Source organism: Notolepis coatsorum, assembly GCF_963971535.1.
Source record: "Notolepis coatsorum genome assembly, chromosome: 11".
Lineage (NCBI taxonomy): Eukaryota > Metazoa > Chordata > Actinopteri > Aulopiformes > Paralepididae > Notolepis > Notolepis coatsorum.
The window spans coordinates 111,580,906-111,600,369 of record NC_140175.1 but is presented as its reverse complement, the minus strand read 5'-3'; the positions used below and the strand labels follow the sequence as shown (position 1 = coordinate 111,600,369).

The following is a 19,464-nucleotide window of genomic DNA, read 5'->3' as shown; positions in this document are numbered from 1 at the left end:
AAACCAACGGACAGTAATACCTTCCGTCACTTTTCTATCTATTCATTGATGGACCAGTGTAGCTGCAGCCTTATTGACCGCATCACACTAATGTCCTATTATCACACTAATGTCCTATTATCACACTAATGTCCTATTATCACACACTAATGTCCTATTATCACACTAATGTACTATTATCACACTAATGTCCTATTATCCTATTATCACACTAATGTCCTATTATCCTATTATCACACTAATGTCCTATTATCCTATTATCACACTAATGTCCTTCAAGTACCTGGGGGTCCACATCTCAGAGGATCTGACATGGACAACACACATAGACTCAGTCGTAAAAAAGGCGAAGCAGCGCCTCTACCACCTGAGACAGTTAAGGAAGTTCAGAGTATCGGGGAAGATACTCCAGTCCTTCTACTCCAGAGCTGTAGAGAGCATCTTGACTGGAAACATCACTGCCTGGTATGGAAACAGCACGGCACAGGACAAGAAGGCCCTACAGAGAGTGGTGCGCTCAGCTGAGCGTACTACGGGTATTGCACTACCACCCCTGCAGGTCCTATATAACAGGAGGTGCAAATCCAGAGCCTGCAGAATAATGAAAGACCCCCACCACCCCAACTACAGCCTGTTCAAGCTGCTGAGGTCAGGCAGACGCCTGCGAACACCAGCTACTAGGACAGAGAGACTTCGGCTCAGCTTCTTCCCCCAGGCCATCAGAGCCTTGAACACTGAACTCTCCACACACAAGCACACATGAACACACACACAACACACACACTGCACACGCTCACACACTAGCAGCCACTTTAACATGAGCAAACACACACTCATGCTGCACACGCTCACACTTATGGTCACTTTACAAAAGGAAAGGTCACTTAAGAATAGTATAGTATAACTTGAGATTGTATAATATAGCATTGCATAGCAGTGTACATAAAGACCCAGTGCCTCATCCGTAGCTAACAGTTTACTGCACTACCACAGGACCTAGCATGTCCTACCATGCTCTGTAAATAACTCATGTACATATACCGATATGCCCTACTTTGATTACTTGTATTATTGCACAATGTCGTTCTATTGGATTCTTATTATATTATTATATATTACTATTGTATTATGCACATCGTTGCGGGCAAGACCCCCCGCATTTCATTGTATACTTGTATGCCGTGACAAATAAAACTCTTGACTTGACTTGATCCCATTATCACACTAATGTCCTATTATCACTATTATCACACTAATGTCCTATTATCACTATTATCACACTAATGTCTTATTATCACACTAATGTCCTATTGGCACACTAATGTCCTATTATCACACTAATGTCCTATTAGCACACTAGTATCACACTAATGTCCTCGTGTCCTCTGTTTTCTGTCTCAGATCCACTACCTCCGTCTGACCACAGCCATCCTGCGCCATGAAAGGTCCAGGAAGTATCTGCTGAGCAACGTCCTATATCCTCTCACTGCACCATGACCCATGACCCTGACTTTGACCCTGACCCTAACCCTGACTCTAACTCTAACCCTGTAATCGACTGGATATGTCCTTTGTTTGTATGGCTACTCTACACTACTACTCTTTATGTTGCCATCTTTACTAGCCCAGTAATACAGGCTCCATGTTTAGATATGTTTCAGATAGCAGCAGACTGCTAAACACCATGTTTATGTTTCAGATAGCAGCAGACTGCTAAACACCATGTTTATGTTTCAGATAGCAGCAGACTGCTAAACACACTGTTTAGATATGTTTCAGATAGCAGCAGACTGCTAAACACCATGTTTATGTTTCAGATAGCAGCAGACTGCTAAACACCATGTTTAGATATGTTTCAGATAGCAGCAGACTGCTAAACACCATGTTTAGATATGTTTCAGATAGCAGCAGACTGCTAAACACCATGTTTAGATATGTTTCAGATAGCAGCAGACTGCTAAACACCATGTTTAGATATGTTTCAGATAGCAGCAGACTGCTAAACACCAAGTTTAGATATGTTTCAGATAGCAGCAGACTGCTAAACACCAAGTTTAGATATGTTTCAGATAGCAGCAGACTGCTAAACACCAAGTTTAGATATGTTTCAGATAGCAGCATTGTAAGACTGCTAAAGCAACACCAAGGCAAAACAAACACCCCTCCTGTAACATGGGACCTCAAAGTCAGTCCTGTAAACCTACTATAATCTTTAACGGTGCGTTACATTCGATGTGCTTCGTTCTGTGGTGTTCTTCTACATCAAGACTCCTCTGAGGGTGAAGGAGGCCGGACTGGAGGAGCTCATCCCCACCACCTGGTGGCCGACACGCTTCGACAAGGAGGTACGACCCACTGACCGGAGCCCGCTGGTTAACCGTCTGTACGACCCACTGACCGGAGCCCGCTGGTTAACCGTCTGTACGACCCACTGACCGGAGCCTGACGGTTAACCGTCTGTACGACCCACTGAGCGGAGCCCGCTGGTTAACCGTCTGTACGACCCACTGAGCGGAGCCTGATGGTTAACCGTCTGTACGACCCACTGAGCGGAGCCTGACGGTTAACCGTCTGTACGACCCACTGAGCGGAGCCCGCTGGTTAACCGTCTGTACGACCCACTGAGCGGAGCCCGCTGGTTAACCGTCTGTACGACCCACTGAGCGGAGCCCGCTGGTTAACCGTCTGTACGACCCACTGAGCGGAGCCCGCTGGTTAACCGTCTGTACGACCCACTGAGCGGAGCCTGACGGTTAACCGTCTGTACGACCCACTGACCGGAGCCCGCTGGTTAACCGTCTGTACGACCCACTGACCGGAGCCTGACGGTTAACCGTCTGTACGACCCACTGAGCGGAGCCTGACGGTTAACCGTCTGTACGACCCACTGAGCGGAGCCCGCTGGTTAACCGTCTGTACGACCCACTGAGCGGAGCCTGACGGTTAACCGTCTGTACGACCCACTGAGCGGAGCCTGACGGTTAACCGTCTGTACGACCCACTGAGCGGAGCCTGACGGTTAACCGTCTGTACGACCCACTGAGCGGAGCCTGACGGTTAACCGTCTGTACGACCCACTGACCGGAGCCTGACGGTTAACCGTCTGTACGACCCACTGACCGGAGCCTGACGGTTAACCGTCTGTACGACCCACTGAGCGGAGCCCGCTGGTTAACCGTCTGTACGACCCACTGACCGGAGCCCGCTGGTTAACCGTCTGTACGACCCACTGAGCGGAGCCTGACGGTTAACCGTCTGTACGACCCACTGACCGGAGCCTGACGGTTAACCGTCTGTACGACCCACTGAGCGGAGCCCGCTGGTTAACCGTCTGTACGACCCACTGAGCGGAGCCTGACGGTTAACCGTCTGTACGACCCACTGAGCGGAGCCCGCTGGTTAACCGTCTGTACGACCCACTGACCGGAGCCTGATGGTTAACCGTCTGTACGACCCACTGAGCGGAGCCCGCTGGTTAACCGTCTGTACGACCCACTGACCGGAGCCCGCTGGTTAACCGTCTGTACGACCCACTGACCGGAGCCTGACGGTTAACCGTCTGTACATCTGGCTGACGAGGAACATCAACAAGGAGTTAACATTGACTGGCTGATAAGTTGACTTTGTCATAGACTGACTGACTGACTGAATTGCTGATTGTGGTTGACTGTTTACTGCAAGGACAAACAATAGAGGTGGATCTTCATCAGACACACAACATTTTATTTTGCTAAACAGGTAAGATCCCTCCTCGTTCTGAGTTGTTTTCTCCTGTGCAGATAGGGTTAGGGTTAGATGCAGATAGGGTTAGGGTTAGATGCAGATAGGGTTAGATGCAGATAGGGCTAGGGTTAGATAATAATAATAATAATAATAATAATAATAATAATAATAATAATAATAATAATAATAATAATAATAATATACAAAGATAAAAACAAATATTCATCCAACTACAAACAAGCCACATCACTAGTTTCCCCCAAAATATACAACTGTATGAACAAACAAGCAAATGTAATAAACATCTACAATAACGGCAAAAACGGATCTACTCCATATCATCTGCACTCTACATGACTAGATCTCCACATCATCTGCACTCTACATGACTAGATCTACACATCATCTGCACTCTACATGACTAGATCTACACATCATCTACACTCTACATGACTAGATCTCCACATCATCTGCACTCTACATGACTAGATCTACACATCATCTACACTCTACATGACTAGATCTACTTTAGTTCATCTACACTCTACATGACTAGATCTCCACATCATCTACACTCTACATGACTAGATCTACACATCATCTACACTCTACATGACTAGATCTCCACATCATCTACACTCTACATGACTAGATCTCCACATCATCTACCCTCTTCTACATGACTAGATCTACACATCATCTACCCTCTACAATACATGACTAGATCTCCACATCATCTACACTCTACATGACTAGATCTCCACATCATCTACACTCTACATGACTAGATCTACACATCATCTACCCTCTACATGACTAGATCTCCACATCATCTACACTCTACATGACTAGATCTCCACATCATCTACCCTCTACATGACTAGATCTCCACATCATCTACCCTCTACATGACTAGATCTCCACATCATCTACACTCTACATGACTAGATCTCCACATCATCTACACTCTACATCAGCGGTTCTCAACAGGGGTGCCGCAGAGAGCTGCCAGGGGTGCTCTTTTTTTTCTTTTTTTTTAAGTATTTTTGGATTACAGAAAATTATCACTAAAGTGCTATCTGTTGCAGATGCACTGTTTTCCATGAAAATACCATATTTGGATAAGTTTGACCATTTCTCAAAATCTGAAAATCATTATTTAATAAAACACAGAAAAGGATCACCAAGTTACTCTGGATAAAAAAAACCTTTACAGACAACATTGAGACAAAGCTTCCTGACACATCTCCATCCAAACTCTTGGAAGAACTCATTGAAATCTCATCTGATACCACCTGGAGAGCTAGTTTCAGAGTGTGGTGCTGAGTACCAAGTATCTCATGATGCAGCAGTTAAGGTGTTGATACCATTCAGCACCACATATCTGTGTGAAGCTGGCTTTTCATCCATGACAGCTCTGAAAACAAAATATAGGGCCAAGTTGAGCCTTGAGGATGACATGCGTGTTGCCTTGTCAAAGATCTCCCCACGTATTGACCGTATTATTAGCCAGCAGCAGCAGACCTCGCATTGAGCTAGAAATGTCCACTGAGTGAACGAGTGCTTATTTTCTGTATTTATTTATATTTTTTGAGAAATGGTAACTTGGTGATCCTTTTCTGTATTTAAAAAAAATACATGATTTTCTGTTTGAGAAATGGTCAAACTTATCCAAATATGCTATTTTTATGGAGAACAGTGCAGCTGTAACAGATGGCACTTTAGTGATAATTTTCTGTAATTTTATTTAAAGAAATATGCTATTTGATTTACTACTACAAGCAGTGTAATGTCAACAGTACTAAGCCATTTAGACCTGAAACACCTGTTAACAATGCATTATATAGCCTGCATATATACACAAATGGGTTTCCCGGTTTCTTAGATAAACATTATTTTGAAAGCAAGCACTTTTGTCATCATTGTAGCAAAAAAGACAGGACCGGAAAAGTCTTTATCATATGTAGGGGTGCCCTGGAATATTTTATTGAACACAGGGGTGCCTTGGCAGCAGAAAGGTTGAGAACCCCTGCTCTACATCACTAGATCTACACATCATCTGCACTCTACATCACTAGATCTACACATCATCTGCACTCTACATCACTAGATCTACACATCATCTGCACTCTACATCACTAGATCTACACATCATCTAAACTCTACATGACTAGATCTACACATCATCTGCACTCTACATCACTAGATCTACACATCATCTAAACTCTACATGACTAGATCTACACATCATCTAAACTCTACATGACTAGATCTACACATCATCTACACTCTACATGACTAGATCTACACATCATCTACACTCTACATCACTAGATCTACACATCATCTGCACTCTACATCACTAGATCTACACATCATCTAAACTCTACATGACTAGATCTCCACATCATCTGCACTCTACATCACTAGATCTACACATCATCTAAACTCTACATGACTAGATCTCCACATCATCTACACTCTACATGACTAGATCTACACATCATCTACACTCTACATGACTAGATCTACACATCATCTACACTCTACATGACTAGATCTACACATCATCTACCCTCTACATGACTAGATCTACACATCATCTACACTCTACATGACTAGATCTACACATCATCTGCACTCTACATGACTAGATCTACACATCATCTGCACTCTACATGACTAGATCTACACATCATCTGCACTCTACATGACTAGATCTACACATCATCTACACTCTACATGACTAGATCTACACATCATCTACACTCTACATGACTAGATCTACACATCATCTGCACTCTACATGACTAGATCTACACATCATCTGCACTCTACATGACTAGATCTACACATCATCTGCACTCTACATCACTAGATCTACACATCATCTACACTCAACACGACTAGATCTACACATCATCTGCACTCAACACGACTAGATCTACACATCATCTGCACTCAACACGACTAGATCTACACATCATCTGCACTCAACACGACTAGATCTACACATCATCTACACTCTACATGACTAGATCTACACATCATCTACACTCTACATGACTAGATCTACACTTCATCTGCACTCTACATGACTAGATCTACACATCATCTGCACTCTACATCACTAGATCTACACATCATCTGCACTCAACACGACTAGATCTACACATCATCTACACTCTACATCACTAGATCTACACATCATCTGCACTCAACACGACTAGATCTACACATCATCTGCACTCAACACGACTAGATCTACACATCATCTGCACTCTACATCACTAGATCTACACATCATCTGCACTCTACATCACTAGATCTACACATCATCTAAACTCTACATGACTAGATCTACTTTAGATCATCTACACTCAACATGACTAGATCTACACATCATCTGCACTCTACATCACTAGATCTACACATCATCTAAACTCTACATGACTAGATCTACTTTAGATCATCTACACCAGTGGTTCCCAACCTTTTTTGAGTACTGTACCACCAAAGCATTTCAAGCCAACCAAAAGTACCACCTACTACGCGATCAATCGTGGTGATGCCCAGGATGTATAATTAATAAATTAATAGTCTATTATATTGTGGCAGACGGGCTGTGTGTGTGTGTGTGTGTGTGTGTGTGTGAGAGAGACCTGGATAAAGTCACATGGTCACACAGGTTGGCAGTTTATTGAAGTAAAGCTTTAGTTCTGAGACACCATTCACCATGGATAGCCACCAGCCACCATGACAGCACAGAGCAGTGTATAGTCAAATCGGCACGTACATTAAAATTGGCACAGCGGCCGATACGTGGCACAGCGGCCCTACATTAAAATTGACATGGCGGCCCATCCTGTGTGTGTGTGTGTGTGTGTGTGTGTGTGTGTGTGTGTGTGTGTGTGTGTGTGTGTGTGTGTGTGTGTGTGTGTGTGTGTGTGTGTGTGTGTGTGTGTGTGTGTGTGTGTGTGTGTGTGTGTGTGTGTGTGTGTGTGTGTGTGTGTGTGTGTGTGTGTGTGTGTGTGTGTGTGTGTGTGTGTGTGTGTGTGTGTGTGTAGCTAAGGTGAAACCTGGGAGTGGAAGAAGGAGAGAAATGATGAGGAGAGATAGAGAAGAGGAGAGTTTTGTTTGTGTGACCCAATGCGACAATTAATGTGACACTTAAATCATATATTCAATCATAACTAATCATATAAATTATAATAGCCATTGTTTAAAGACTTAAAAAAAAGTTAGTAACTCACCAATTAATGTGACACTTGAGCCTGTCATACAAGCTAAGAACAGTTGTGTCTTTACCTTGAAGAGAGAGATTCAGCTGGTTGAGTTCAGAGAGGTATCCCACGCAGCCGGGCTGCGTGAATATTAAAGGCAACAAACTTGTGTTCGGCTTTTCTCTGATTGGCCACGACCCCCCGCCCCCACGCGCAGCCAAGCGGCAGCCCCTCCCACGTCCCAAATGAAATCCAAGGAGCAAGCGGCAGCGCGGGCAACCAACTTGTGTACCACTACCAACCAACTTAAGCTGCTGTACCAACCAACTTGTGTTCAGCTGCGGTAGCAGTGGAGCGCTGCTGACTGATTATTATGTTTCGCGTTTTTAACAACCAACTACCAGATTCACTCGTCACTGTACATCACCTCTGAAGTATAAACAAAGCCCATACAGTTATGAAATGCGCTGAACTAGAAAGCGTAACGTTATTATGTTTCGCGTTTTTAACAACCAACTACCAGATTCACTCGTCACTGTACATCACTTCATCTCCAGCAGCAGCAGCGGCGGTGCTCCGTTGAAGCCCTTCAATGACAGCACTCTCATATTTTGCGAATGCATAAACTATATCTTAAATTATGGCTATGTGTCTAATATGGCTGTCGCTTATCAATGACTTCGCGACAGCCATATTAAACACTCACTGTACATCAGTGTGGAACTGTACGCTGTAACGTTATATGTTATTTCGCCCGTGGAGGCTGCTGAAGCGCCAGCGGGGCGACGCAGTGGTTTTTCCCCGGCTTCCGTGCACCGCCCGCGGCTTGATCCAGCTTCAGCAGCAGCAGCGGCGGTGCTCTGTTGTAGGAAGCCCTTCAATGACAGCGCTCTCATATTTTGCGAATGCATAAACTATATCTTAAATTATGGCTATGTGTCTAATATGGCTGTCGCTTATCAATGACTTCGCGACAGCCATATTAGACACATCGCCATAATTTAAGATATAGTTTATGCATTCGCAAATATGAGAGCTCTGTCATTGAAGTGGGTGGTGGCAGCATTACTAACAGTAGCGATTTTTATTGTTTTGTCATGACCAAACATAATCCCAACATAGATAGGAGGTGTACTGTATGTCAAATGTCGGTCATGTGGTGGAAGAGTTTAGTACAGTCACACAACAGAACACCAGTGTTTCTAGTAGATATGTTTATTAATATAAATAAACACCTCTGTCTGAACTGGTTCGACCAGCGCTTCTGCCGCGTCTCTCAGCGGAAAAGGGCGTGTGCTAGGGCGGTCACGTGGCCGTGTGGCCAATCAGAGAAACGCTGAACGAAAAGCTGAACACAAGTTGGTTGCCTTTAATATTCACGCAGCCGGGCTGCCTGTAGCTGTTTCGCAACCGTTCCTACTTCTGGGGTAGGCCTGATTGGCCCCGACAGGCACGTGACCCGCCGCGGCCACGCCCCGCGGCAGCCCCAGGAGCAAGCGCTCTACTGCTGGAGTTCGCTTCGCCTTTCACATCGCTGCCGTTGGCGAAAGCAGGATGAGAGGCGAGAGCGTAGATTTCGCTGTGTATTATTTAATCATTTAACATTTGAAAGGCATACATTGTTGTCATACAGAAGTACAGAATACTTTTATCCAAAATGCTTCTTACTGTTACACTGTTAGAGACTGTGCAGTGCACGGCTTTAGTCTCACTCGAGTGAGGAAGACCGCTGGTTCTCCAACATACAGCGGTGTGCTCTTCAGAATGTACCGGGAGAAACGTTTACTGTACCCCGCAGACATAAGCGTCTCACAGGGCTGAGCTGTGCACGGCTTTAGTCTCACTCGAGTGAGGAAAACCGCTGGTTCTCCAACATACAGCGGTGTGCTCTTCAGAATGTACCGGGAGAAACGTTTACTGTACCCCGCAGACATAATAAGCATATAAGCAGTGCTTACTAACGTTATTTCTGACCGAATTAGTCATTAATTTGTTTGCTTTCGCCAACGGCAGCGATGTGAAAGGCGAAGCGAACTCCAGCAGTAGCGCGCTTGCTCCTGGGGCTGCCGCGGGGCGTGGCCGCGGCGCGTCACATGCCTGTCGGGGCCAATCAGGCCTACCCCGGAAGTAGGAACGGTTGCGGAACAGCTACAGGCAGCCGGCCTACCCAGTCTGCATCGTCGAACATCGCCACAAGGGGGTGTGTGTACTCAGACAGAAATGCCCTCACTTCATTGCGCAGCTCGAACAGCCGCTGTAACGACTTCCCTCGGGATAACCACATGACGTCGGTGTGAAGCAGGAGCTGTTTATGTTCTGACCCACCGTCTTCACAAAGTGACTGAAACAGTCTATGATTCAAAGGCCTGGACTGTATGAAGTTGACCACTTTTACGGCATCATTCAAAACATCATTTAACTCTGGACTCATTCTCAGCTAGTGCTGAGATGTAACGTCAGGGTTTACCTTTTTTACGTGCCATTAATCCATTTACTCTGCCGGTCATCGCCGCAGCGCCGTCTGTGCACACATGAGAGCAGTATTTCCAATCCAGCTTTTGTTGAGAGAAAAAATTGTCAATAACGTTAGAAATGTCCTGTCCAGTAGTTCTCCCCGTGAGTTTCTTGAAAAACAGAATGTGCTCGTTCATCTCCAAAGTGTCTTTGTAACGCACAAACGCAATCAGTTGTGCTTCCCCACTGACATCCGTCTATTCATCCAACTGCAAAGCGAACATATATGCTTTACATTGTTTCTGGATGAACCAGCTCGACTCAGCCATTGATCCATAATGATTTTTATCTCAATAAACACCAGCGCATTCACTTGATAGGATGTTGTTTTGCTAGCCAGCGCGCCACTACAATGATGATAATTCAGAGTTTTTTTTTTTCTCAATGAACACCTGACAGCTGACAGACAGTCCGGCGCCGGCGGGCGGGAAGCTGAACTCAGCGCCAATAATAATATAATTATAGCCAGCAAATGATTACTTAATTTGAATGCCCCCAATTTTTTTTTTACTTTTCAAAATCTTTTCACGTACCACCTGGTTGGGAAACACTGATCTACACTCTACACGACTAGATCTACTTTAGATGACCAGATCTACTTTAGATCATCTACACTCTACATGACTAGATCTACTTTAGATCATCTACACTCAACATGACTAGATCTACTTTAGATCATCTACACTCAACATGACTAGATCTACTTTAGATCATCTACACTCAACATGACTAGATCTACTTTAGATCATCTACACGCAACATGACTAGATCTACTTTAGATCATCTACACTCTACATGACCAGATCTACTTTAGATCATCTACACTCTACACGACCAGATCTACTTTAGATCATCTACACTCTACATGACTAGATCTACACATCATCTACACTCTACATGACTAGATCACCACATCATCTACACTCTACATGACTAGATCACCACATCATCTACACTCTACATGACCAGATCTACTTTAGAGTACCAACATGTACTGATATTACGAAGGGAAAGAAATACTGCAATATTTTGTCAGGCAAAATTTAAGGTAACTCCATGTTTATTTAGGCTACTGTTGGTTAAAGTAAACACTATGTATGGGGGGAGCTCCCGTAGCTCAGCGCATATCTCGGCGCTATTTCTGCGTCGGGGAAAACCGTGCTCGTCACGGATCTGGGGTACACGAGTTCGATTCCCGGACCCGCCGTATTTTCTCAGTGTCTTCCCCTGCTCTACATCCCATTTCAACCTGTTTCTGTCGGTCATGCTTGACCAGAAAAGCGATAAACGATAAAAAAAAAAGTAAAAAAAAAAAAAAGTAAAAAAAAAAAAGGTAAACACTATGTAATTTAAGTTCAGAAATGTCACATCTCATTTGTTTTTTTTATCCACTTTTTCTCCCATTTTCTATATTTTCTCCCATCCCAATTTCGTATCATCCAATTCAACCCTCCCCTGTCACGAACGCTGTTTCTTGCCTCCCACAAGCCGGCTGCAATGTGGACTAAGTCATACATAGCACAAGTCCCCTCCGGTACTTGAGGTAACAGCAGTCGCATCTTTTCACCTGCGCAGCTCGATCTCTCAGTGGCGAGGAGTAACGCGTGGGAGGCTCACGCTGCCCCCGACACTTCCTGATTCTACTGCGCAGGCGCACCAACCGACCTGTAGGAGTCGCTGTCCACAACGCCCGATCCCCACCCATCAGTTTCCCACCCCCTAATACGGCCAATGTGTATTAGTATGAACGACCAGCTAAACTGAAAGCAATGTGGAGCGCTGGGCTCGAACAGGCGAGCCCAGCGTCTCCAGCATTTGTGGCGAGCGCCTTGCCCACTACGCCACGTAGCCGCCCCTCACATCTCATTTGTTATTATTAAGTAATTACTAAGTATTCTGCCATCGGCCACCCTGCTCACTAAATATCACCCTGCTCACTAAATATCACCCTGCTCACTAAATATCACCCTGCTCACTAAATATCATCTACACCCTGCTCACTAAATATCATCTACACCCTGCTCACTAAATATCACCCTGCTCACTAAATATCATCTACACCCTGCTCACTAAATATCATCTACACCCTGCTCACTAAATATCACCCTGCTCACTAAATATCATCTACACCCTGCTCACTAAATATCACCCTGCTCACTAAATATCACCCTGCTCACTAAATATCACCCTGCTCACTAAATATCATCTACACCCTGCTCACTAAATATCACCCTGCTCACTAAATATCATCTACACCCTGCTCACTAAATATCATCTACACCCTGCTCACTAAATATCATCTACACCCTGCTCACTAAATATCATCTACACCCTGCTCACTAAATATCATCTACACCCTGCTCACTAAATATCATCTACACCCTGCTCACTAAATATCATCTACACCCTGCTCACTAAATATCATCTACACCCTGCTCACTAAATATCATCTACACCCTGCTCACTAAATATCATCTACACCCTGCTCACTAAATATCACCCTGCTCACTAAATATCATCGGCCGCTGACTTACTGGCTGACTGAATGGCTGACTGATTGGTTGACTTACTGGCTGACTGAATGGTTGGCTAGCTGGCTGACTGAATGGCTGACTGATTGGCTGACTGACTTACTGGCTGACTGAATGGCTGACTGATTGGTTGACTGAATGGCTGACTGATTGGTTGGCTAGCTGGCTGACTGAATGGCTGACTGATTGGCTGACTGAATGGCTGACTGAATGGCTGACTGATTGGCTGACTGAATGGCTGACTGATTGGCTGACTGATTGGCTGACTGAATGGCTGACTGATTGGTTGACTGAATGGCTGACTGATTGGTTGGCTAGCTGGCTGACTGAATGGCTGACTGATTGGCTGACTGAATGGCTGACTGATTGGCTGACTGATTGGTTGGCTAGTTGGCTGACTGAATGGCTGACTGAATGGGTAACTGATTGGCTGACTGATTGGTTGGCTAGTTGGCTGACTGAATGGCTGACTGATTGGTTGGCTAGTTGGCTGACTGAATGGCTGACTGATTGGTTGGCTAGCTGGCTGACTGAATGGCTGACTGATTGGTTGGCTAGCTGGCTGACTGAATGGCTGACTGACTGACTGGCTGATTGGTTGGCTAGCTGGCTGACTGAATGGCTGACTGATTGGCTGGCTGACTGACTGACTGACTGGCTGACTGACTTATAGTACATTACATTTACATTTAGTCATTTAGCTGACTCTTTTATCCAAAGCGACTTACAAGTTCTGTACAAGTCATCAGGAAGGGCACAACTATCAGCTGAGTAACAAGTGGATAGTAACAGGTGATTGTGTTTTTTCAGGGGAAAAATGAGCGTGAGCCTCAAGATGAGACGGCAGATGAGCGTCTGAGGCGCCGTGCTTACGAGAGAGGCTGTCAGAGACTCAAGAAGAGGATCGAAGGTACAAGAGTTAATTTACTCATCTACTACTAGTCTACACCCTCCCCAGACTGACAGTAGGGCAGCATGTGGTAGTCTACACCCTCCCCAGACCAACAGTAGGGCAGCATGTGGTAGTCTACACCCTCCCCAGACCAACAGCAGGGCAGCATGTGGTAGTCTACACCCTCCCCAGACTGACAGTAGGGCAGCATGTGGTAGTCTACACCCTCCCCAGACCAACAGTAGGGCAGCATGTGGTAGTCTACACCCTCCCCAGACCAACAGTAGGGCAGCATGTGGTATAGTCTACACCCTCCCCAGACCGACAGTAGGGCAGCATGTGGTATAGTCTACACCCTCCCCAGACTGACAGTAGGGCAGCATGTGGTAGTCTACACCCTCCCCAGACTGACAGTAGGGCAGCATGTGGTAGTCTACACCCTCCCCAGACCAACAGTAGGGCAGCATGTGGTAGTCTACACCCTCCCCAGACTGACAGTAGGGCAGCATGTGGTAGTCTACACCCTCCCCAGACCAACAGTAGGGCAGCATGTGGTAGTCTACACCCTCCCCAGACTGACAGTAGGGCAGCATGTGGTAGTCTACACCCTCCCCAGACCAACAGTAGGGCAGCATGTGATAGTCTACACCCTCCCCAGACTGACAGTAGGGCAGCATGTGGTAGTCTACACCCTCCCCAGACCGACAGTAGGGCAGCATGTGGTAGTCTACACCCTCCCCAGACTGACAGTAGGGCAGCATGTGGTAGTCTACACCCTCCCCAGACTGACTGTAGGGCAGCATGTGGTAGTCTACACCCTCCCCAGACCGACAGTAGGGCAGCATGTGGTAGTCTACACCCTCCCCAGACCGACAGTAGGGCAGCATGTGGTAGTCTACACCCTCCCCAGACTGACTGTAGGGCAGCATGTGGTAGTCTACACCCTCCCCAGACCGACAGTAGGGCAGCATGTGGTAGTCTACACCCTCCCCAGACCGACAGTAGGGCAGCATGTGGTAGTCTACACCCTCCCCAGACTGACAGTAGGGCAGCATGTGGTAGTCTACACCCTCCCCAGACAGACAGTAGGGCAGCATGTGGTCCTTCTACACCCTCCCCAGACTGACAGTAGGGCAGCATGTGGTAGTCTACACCCTCCCCAGACTGACAGTAGGGCAGCATGTGGTAGTCTACACCCTCCCCAGACCGACAGTAGGGCAGCATGTGGTAGTCTACACCCTCCCCAGACTGACAGTAGGGCAGCATGTGGTAGTCTACACACCCTCCCCAGACCGACAGTAGGGCAGCATGTGGTAGTCTACACCCTCCCCAGACCGACAGTAGGCAGCATGTGGTAGTCTACACCCTCCCCAGACTGACAGTAGGGCAGCATGTGGTAGTCTACACCCTCCCCAGACCGACAGTAGGGCAGCATGTGGTAGTCTACACCCTCCCCAGACTGACAGTAGGGCAGCATGTGGTAGTCTACACACCCTCCCCAGACCGACAGTAGGGCAGCATGTGGTAGTCTACACCCTCCCCAGACCGACAGTAGGCAGCATGTGGTAGTCTACACCCTCCTCCCCAGACTGACAGTAGGGCAGCATGTGGTAGTCTACACCCTCCCCAGACCGACAGTAGGGCAGCATGTGGTATAGTCTACACCCTCCCCAGACTGACAGTAGGGCAGCATGTGGTAGGTAGTCTACACCCTCCCCAGACTGACAGTAGGGCAGCATGTGGTAGTCTACACCCTCCCCAGACCGACAGTAGGGCAGCATGTGGTAGTCTACACCCTCCCCAGACCAACAGTAGGGCAGCATGTGGTATAGTCTACACCCTCCCCAGACCGACAGTAGGGCAGCATGTGGTAGTCTACACCCTCCCCAGACCAACAGTAGGGCAGCATGTGGTAGTCTACACCCTCCCCAGACCAACAGTAGGGCAGCATGTGGTAGTCTACACCCTCCCCAGACCAACAGTAGGGCAGCATGTGGTATAGTCTACATCTACACCCTCCCCAGACTGACAGTAGGGCAGCATGTGGTAGTCTACACCCTCCCCAGACCAACAGTAGGGCAGCATGTGGTATAGTCTACATCTACACCCTCCCCAGACTGACAGTAGGGCAGCATGTGGTATAGTCTACATCTACACCCTCCCCAGACTGACAGTAGGGCAGCATGTGGTATAGTCTACATCTACACCCTCCCCAGACCAACAGCAGGGCAGCATGTGGTAGTCTACACACCCTCCCCAGACCGACAGTAGGGCAGCATGTGGTAGTCTACACCCTCCCCAGACCAACAGTAGGGCAGCATGTGGTAGTCTACACACCCTCCCCAGACCGACAGTAGGGCAACATGTGGTAGTCTACACCCTCCCCAGACCGACAGTAGGGCAGCATGTGGTAGTCTACACACCCTCCCCAGACCAACAGTAGGGCAGCATGTGGTAGTCTACACCCTTCCCAGACCGACAGTAGGGCAGCATGTGGTAGTCTACACCCTCCCCAGACTGACAGTAGGGCAGCATGTGGTAGGTAGTCTACACCCTCCCCAGACTGACAGTAGGGCAGCATGTGGTAGTCTACACCCTCCCCAGACCGACAGTAGGGCAGCATGTGGTATAGTCTACACCCTCCCCAGACCAACAGTAGGGCAGCATGTGGTAGTCTACACCCTCCCCAGACCGACAGTAGGGCAGCATGTGGTAGTCTACACCCTCCCCAGACCAACAGTAGGGCAGCATGTGGTAGTCTACACACCCTCCCCAGACGGACAGTAGGGCAACATGTGGTAGTCTACACCCTCCCCAGACCGACAGTAGGGCAGCATGTGGTAGTCTACACACCCTCCCCAGACCAACAGTAGGGCAGCATGTGGTAGTCTACACCCTTCCCAGACCGACAGTAGGGCAGCATGTGGTAGTCTACACCCTCCCCAGACTGACAGTAGGGCAGCATGTGGTAGGTAGTCTACACCCTCCCCAGACTGACAGTAGGGCAGCATGTGGTAGTCTACACCCTCCCCAGACCGACAGTAGGGCAGCATGTGGTATAGTCTACACCCTCCCCAGACCAACAGTAGGGCAGCATGTGGTAGTCTACACCCTCCCCAGACCGACAGTAGGGCAGCATGTGGTAGTCTACACCCTCCCCAGACTGACAGTAGGGCAGCATGTGGTAGTCTACACCCTCCCCAGACCAACAGTAGGGCAGTATGTGGTAGTCTACACCCTCCCCAGACTGACAGTAGGGCAGCATGTGGTAGTCTACACCCTCCCCAGACTGACAGTAGGGCAGCATGTGGTAGTCTACACCCTCCCCAGACTGACAGTAGGGCAGCATGTGGTAGTCTACACCCTCCCCAGACCGACAGTAGGGCAGCATGTGGTAGTCTACACCCTCCCCAGACTGACAGTAGGGCAGCATGTGGTAGTCTACACCCTCCCCAGACTGACAGTAGGGCAGCATGTGGTAGTCTACACCCTCCCCAGACAGACAGTAGGGCAGCATGTGGTCCTTCTACACCCTCCCCAGACTGACAGTAGGGCAGCATGTGGTAGTCTACACCCTCCCCAGACTGACAGTAGGGCAGCATGTGGTAGTCTACACCCTCCCCAGACCGACAGTAGGGCAGCATGTGGTATTCTACACCCTCCCCAGACCGACAGTAGGGCAGCATGTGGTATAGTCTACACCCTCCCCAGACTGACAGTAGGGCAGCATGTGGTAGTCTACACCCTCCCCAGACCGACAGTAGGGCAGCATGTGGTAGTCTACACCCTCCCCAGACTGACAGTAGGGCAGCATGTGGTAGTCTACACCCTCCCCAGACTGACAGTAGGGCAGCATGTGGTAGTCTACACCCTCCCCAGACTGACAGTAGGGCAGCATGTGGTAGTCTACACCCTCCCCCAGACAGACAGTAGGGCAGCATGTGGTAGTCTACACCCTCCCCAGACAGACAGTAGGGCAGCATGTGGTAGTCTACACCCTCCCCAGACAGACAGTAGGGCAGCATGTGGTAGTCTACACCCTCCCCAGACTGACAGTAGGGCAGCATGTGGTAGTCTACACCCTCCCCAGACCGACAGTAGGGCAGCATGTGGTAGTCTACACCCTCCCCAGACCGACAGTAGGGCAGCATGTGGTAGTCTACACCCTCCCCAGACTGACAGTAGGGCAGCATGTGGTAGTCTACACCCTCCCCAGACTGACAGTAGGGCAGCATGTGGTAGTCTACACCCTCCCCAGACTGACAGTAGGGCAGCATGTGGTAGTCTACACCCTCCCCAGACTGACAGTAGGGCAGCATGTGGTAGTCTACACCCTCCCCAGACTGACAGTAGGGCAGCATGTGGTAGTCTACACCCTCCCCAGACTGACAGTAGGGCAGCATGTGGTAGTCTACACCCTCCCCAGACTGACAGTAGGGCAGCATGTGGTATTCTACACCCTCCCCAGACCGACAGTAGGGCAGCATGTGGTAGTCTACACCCTCCCCAGACCGACAGTAGGGCAGCATGTGGTAGTCTACACCCTCCCCAGACTGACAGTAGGGCAGCATGTGGTAGTCTACACCCTCCCCAGACTGACAGTAGGGCAGCATGTGGTAGTCTACACCCTCCCCAGACTGACAGTAGGGCAGCATGCGGTAGTCTACACCCTCCCCAGACCGACAGTAGGGCAGCATGTGGTAGTCTACACCCTCCCCAGACTGACAGTAGGGTAGCATGTGGTAGTCTACACCCTCCCCAGACCAACAGTAGGCAGTGTTAATTTTGTCAACGAATTTGATGACAAAAGATCTTCGTCAACAAAGCTTTTTCCCGCAACGACAACGAGACGTGACGTCACGTTATTGAACACCATGTGACGCCAACGTCACTAAATTATTAATTAAATATCGTTGACCACAACTGAGGACACAAAAATGTAGTTTACAAAAACCATGACGAATTCTCTCTTAATTTATGTTGACTAAAACAAGATGAGACAAAATAATTATAACTTTTAGAATAAGTCACGTTATTATTTCAGCATTTCCCATTTCCGTTTCCGGGTTAAACTCAGCAGCGTTTATGGCTAAAAGCCAAGCTACATAACATACGTAAGGCTAAAAACCGCGTCCCAGGTATCTCGTGACTACAGCTTATACCAATAACCATGAACGGAATCTGCTACTCTCTCAACACTCCTGCGGCAGCCGAACAGTTCTACCAAAAGAACATAGCATTTAAGACGACGGAGGCTGAGAGGATGGCTAGGCTAATAGCCTGGGAGTCGGGACCTATATCCCAGACACAGACTTGCTCTCTTTCATCTGTGTACACCCACTACTATCAACATTACACATGGATACAACAAGGACAAGACCACGTTCACTTAAAAAGGTATGAAAAGAAAAGAAACAGATGAGTACTAACACTGAGATTGACCCTGCTATAAGTTATGAATCCCTTTAGCGCTTGAAGTGCACTAAAACGTCGTAATGACTTTTTATTTTTCATATAATGTTGGGTACATGCTCGCTCAGTAGAGTTAGAACGCTCCCAGTCTTAGGGGCTGTGATATTTT

At 47.7% G+C, this 19,464-nt stretch overlaps 1 protein-coding gene across 2 annotated transcripts in view; it reads left to right on the top strand.

Annotated features, from left to right (window-relative positions):
• rnf123 (ring finger protein 123) overlaps nucleotides 1-19,464 on the top strand; it is a 484,329-nt gene that overhangs the window by 86,495 nt on the left and 378,370 nt on the right. For both annotated transcript variants that reach the window (XM_084325137.1, XM_084325136.1), the window contains exons 15-17: nucleotides 1,402-1,477; nucleotides 2,230-2,345; nucleotides 13,802-13,901. In XM_084325137.1, the coding sequence (XP_084181263.1) occupies nucleotides 1,402-1,477; nucleotides 2,230-2,345; nucleotides 13,802-13,901 (292 nt within the window). The remainder of the gene's footprint in view (nucleotides 1-1,401; nucleotides 1,478-2,229; nucleotides 2,346-13,801; nucleotides 13,902-19,464) is intronic.